This window comes from Sipha flava, unplaced genomic scaffold (genome assembly GCF_003268045.1).
Source record: "Sipha flava isolate LNK unplaced genomic scaffold, YSA_version1 171_pilon_pilon, whole genome shotgun sequence".
NCBI lineage: Eukaryota > Metazoa > Arthropoda > Insecta > Hemiptera > Aphididae > Sipha > Sipha flava.
The window spans coordinates 1,086,303-1,089,558 of record NW_020271925.1 but is presented as its reverse complement, the minus strand read 5'-3'; the positions used below and the strand labels follow the sequence as shown (position 1 = coordinate 1,089,558).

The following is a 3,256-nucleotide window of genomic DNA, read 5'->3' as shown; positions in this document are numbered from 1 at the left end:
TATTCAGCCGAATAGATCATTACAATTTTCTGCCCTTTCACTATTTCCTTTCATCAGATCCTTTGGTTCTTTTACCTCAGAAATGGTTCTAATCAATGCAAAATTAGTCCAAAAAGGTATACTGTTTCCCATAATATGATACAGTATGTTAATTAATTAGAAAGTCAGTCGCGATAACTCATAATCTACTACGAGTATTTGAATGGAGTTTTTTTAAGGTAGTATTTAAGTAATAGCCTAACTTTTTTTGATTACTTAAAAAAAAAATTCAAAAAGTATTCACATTTTTTCAAAATTTAAAGTTAACCATTTTTCAAAGCGATATAATTCAATATTTTTAATTAATTTTGCTCGATTCATCCAAATTCGGATATTCTAATAGTAAACGATTGGTTTTACCATTATATTTTAATATTACATCTTGCATACTGTTAATTAATACGACACTATGGAGGGCCCAGGAGGCAATCACTCATTTTCCATCCTGGACAGTCCAACTTTGGCTGTAACTATGATACGATCGTGTCACACGGATACCGCTATCTCACCCTTTATAGCCCTTTACCACCGTACGATCGGTTATCAACGCCTGCTTGATTAAAAGAATCAGTTCTGGAAAACAATGATGTATCACAAAGTGTTCGAGGACGGTGTACCGACCACCGCGAGCGATCGGCAAGCTTGTTTGTTTTTAGCCGTCTTCGTGGGCTTTTACTTTTATTTTTGCAGCCCTATCATTTGACATTTTTAATATTTTATTTGAATTTGTATTTTAATATTTGAGTGTGCTAAATAATTATTTTTATTCATATTATTATTATTATTATTATTATTATAATAAATAAAAAATATTAATATTTTTATTATTTCTTTAAAACGTTATAAAAGTGTGTGTGTGTGTGGTGTTATAATCACAATCAACATACAAGTAAAATTTGAATTTTGAAATCTCTGTGACAATCAAATTTTACCTTGACGACAATGTACCAAGCAACCACGAAGAAAAATATTGATAATATTAAACAATCATTAGGAAAATTGCTAGTCGAAAGTTTACATAAAGTTTCTGAACGGTATCGGTGTGATCCATTTCGGTACATGGGCCAGTGGTTGATAATTCAAGCCGACATAAGAGACGAAAATACACCACAAGAAAAATAGATGAATTTGAACTTGACGTGGAAATTATCTACATATATTTTAATTTCATAAATATTTAATATTGTGTAATTATATACTGAGTATATCAGATAAGTATACCAATTTAAATATCTCCTGAGACATTCAATGACAAACAAAACTTGAATTATAAATACATACGTCAAGCTCCGAGTCCGGTGAAAGTTTCTTCAGTATCATTCTTAGAATTGATTAGTATGCCAAACAAATCGTTCAGCAAACTCGAAGAGCAGAAGGTGATTATCATCTTTTTGCGGGTCATTTATCAGGGCTTGGATCCTATAGCATTAAAATTAATGAAATATGTGCAATAATATGATTTATAATATTAAAAACACGAAAAGTCAAATTTAACACATACAACGCATTATACAATCTTATATTGGAAATCCGTGAAATAAAATGTATGGCTTCCACAGCTTGTTTTATTAGTGTCCTTAAACAATATTGGAAAATGCTACAGAATCCGGGCCCTGCATTTATTGCGTACATCTGGAAGGGTAGTGATTTTTTTCCTCCCGTTTAACAAAAAAAAAAAAAAAAACGATAGCCTTATTCGTTTGCGCTCTCAGATGTTCGTACAGAAGGCTTCTGACGTGCTGAACATGGTCACGGAGCAAGAATTGCCGAAGCACACGGACGCTCTTCTCGCCGTCCTAGTGCAAGCGGTACGAGGCGACGAATCTTACGTAGGGCCGATCACCAACTTGATCGTGAAAAAGGTACGACGCACAGTTCCGGAACCGTGGAACCGTATTTGACTAGCCGAATTTATCTATTTGGATTTGTTTACGTCGTCAGGCCGTTCGCGACCCGGACAGCAGTGGTCTGTACGCGTGTCTGTGTTCGGACGCGGTCACGAAGGCGTCCAAGACGCGCTATTTCGCCGTGGTACACGACGTGTTCATAAAGAAAATGAAGACGTCGTGCCTGAGAGCGCTGAGAGATTTGCCCAAGACGTACGATCCGACGACGGGCTCGCAGACGGAATACAGCGTGAGCAAAAAGGTGCGCGTCCGCACGATGGAAACTTGCAGGTAATCGCATTGGTCCGGGTATTTGGATATTAGGGGACTTTTTTTTTAAGCCGACCATGTCGCGTAGGTTTATCGGCTGGCTGTTCATGTTGAACAAATTCAAGATGTCGCACACCGTCAAGAAAACGGTCAGTGGTTTACTGGCGTCGGGCGACGCGCACTGCCTGGAATGCCTGTGCGCACTGTTGCAGATAATCGGACCCAGATTTGAAATGGTATGCGATCGCACCACCCAGGGGCGGAACTAGAAGCGGCAGGAAGACGGGGTTTTATCGCCGGGAGTAAAATTTCCGTAGTAAATGATTTATTATTGACTGCTATCATAGTTTGATATTTTTAACTTAGTCACTGGTAATGTGTTTACAACTCAATACGTATGAAATGTATGTAAATTATTAGAAAAAAATTATAAGGAAGGGTATTTGATTCTTGGTAGGGCGTGTTTTTAACATTTTTCCCGTGTGTAAAAATCCCTAGTCTCGCCTCTGGATGCATCGTTGAGGTGTTTTTCGCATCAGTTTTATGTATTGCAAAAAACCGATCTATAGGATTTTTTCGTTGCATCTTTTTGCCGATTGTGTGTTTTCAGGTTGACCAAGTGTCCAAACATTGTTCAGCCGGAAAGGTGTATAAAACTCTTGAGAAATACGCTGGTAACGGCATGCAACCCGCTCGAACAGTTCGCAGGATTAACCGAATCATCCTAGAGAGAAACTACAATTGGCTCGTCCGGAAACCGAGTTCTCTACAATACCAGTATTGAACGTTTTTTTAGAGTAGTACGTACGACTGCGATCGTAATAATTCACTCCGACACGTGGCTGAAGTTGCTCGTTAGCGTTCCGCCGACTTTTTAAACGTAATCATCAAAACAATATAATCGTTTTATACAGTATCATCTTATAATTACAATATAGTAAAATATATTCCTTTTTGTCCATCATTACGGTTGATGTATTGAAACGATATGGATTCTGAAAACGCATTGGAATTCCGCATGAAATGCGAAGTTATACTTGAGTTTGAGGCAACATTTTTAG

At 37.4% G+C, this 3,256-nt stretch overlaps 1 protein-coding gene across 1 annotated transcript; it reads left to right on the top strand.

Annotated features, from left to right (window-relative positions):
- Positions 1-1,751: 1,751 nt before the first annotated feature.
- Positions 1,752-2,979, top strand: LOC112679971. The gene is made up of 4 exons (XM_025549926.1): positions 1,752-1,901; positions 1,981-2,216; positions 2,284-2,431; positions 2,806-2,979. Exons 1-4 carry the CDS (start codon positions 1,752-1,754, stop codon positions 2,977-2,979), a joined length of 708 nt encoding a protein of 235 aa, XP_025405711.1.
- The last annotated feature ends 277 nt before the right edge of the window (positions 2,980-3,256 follow it).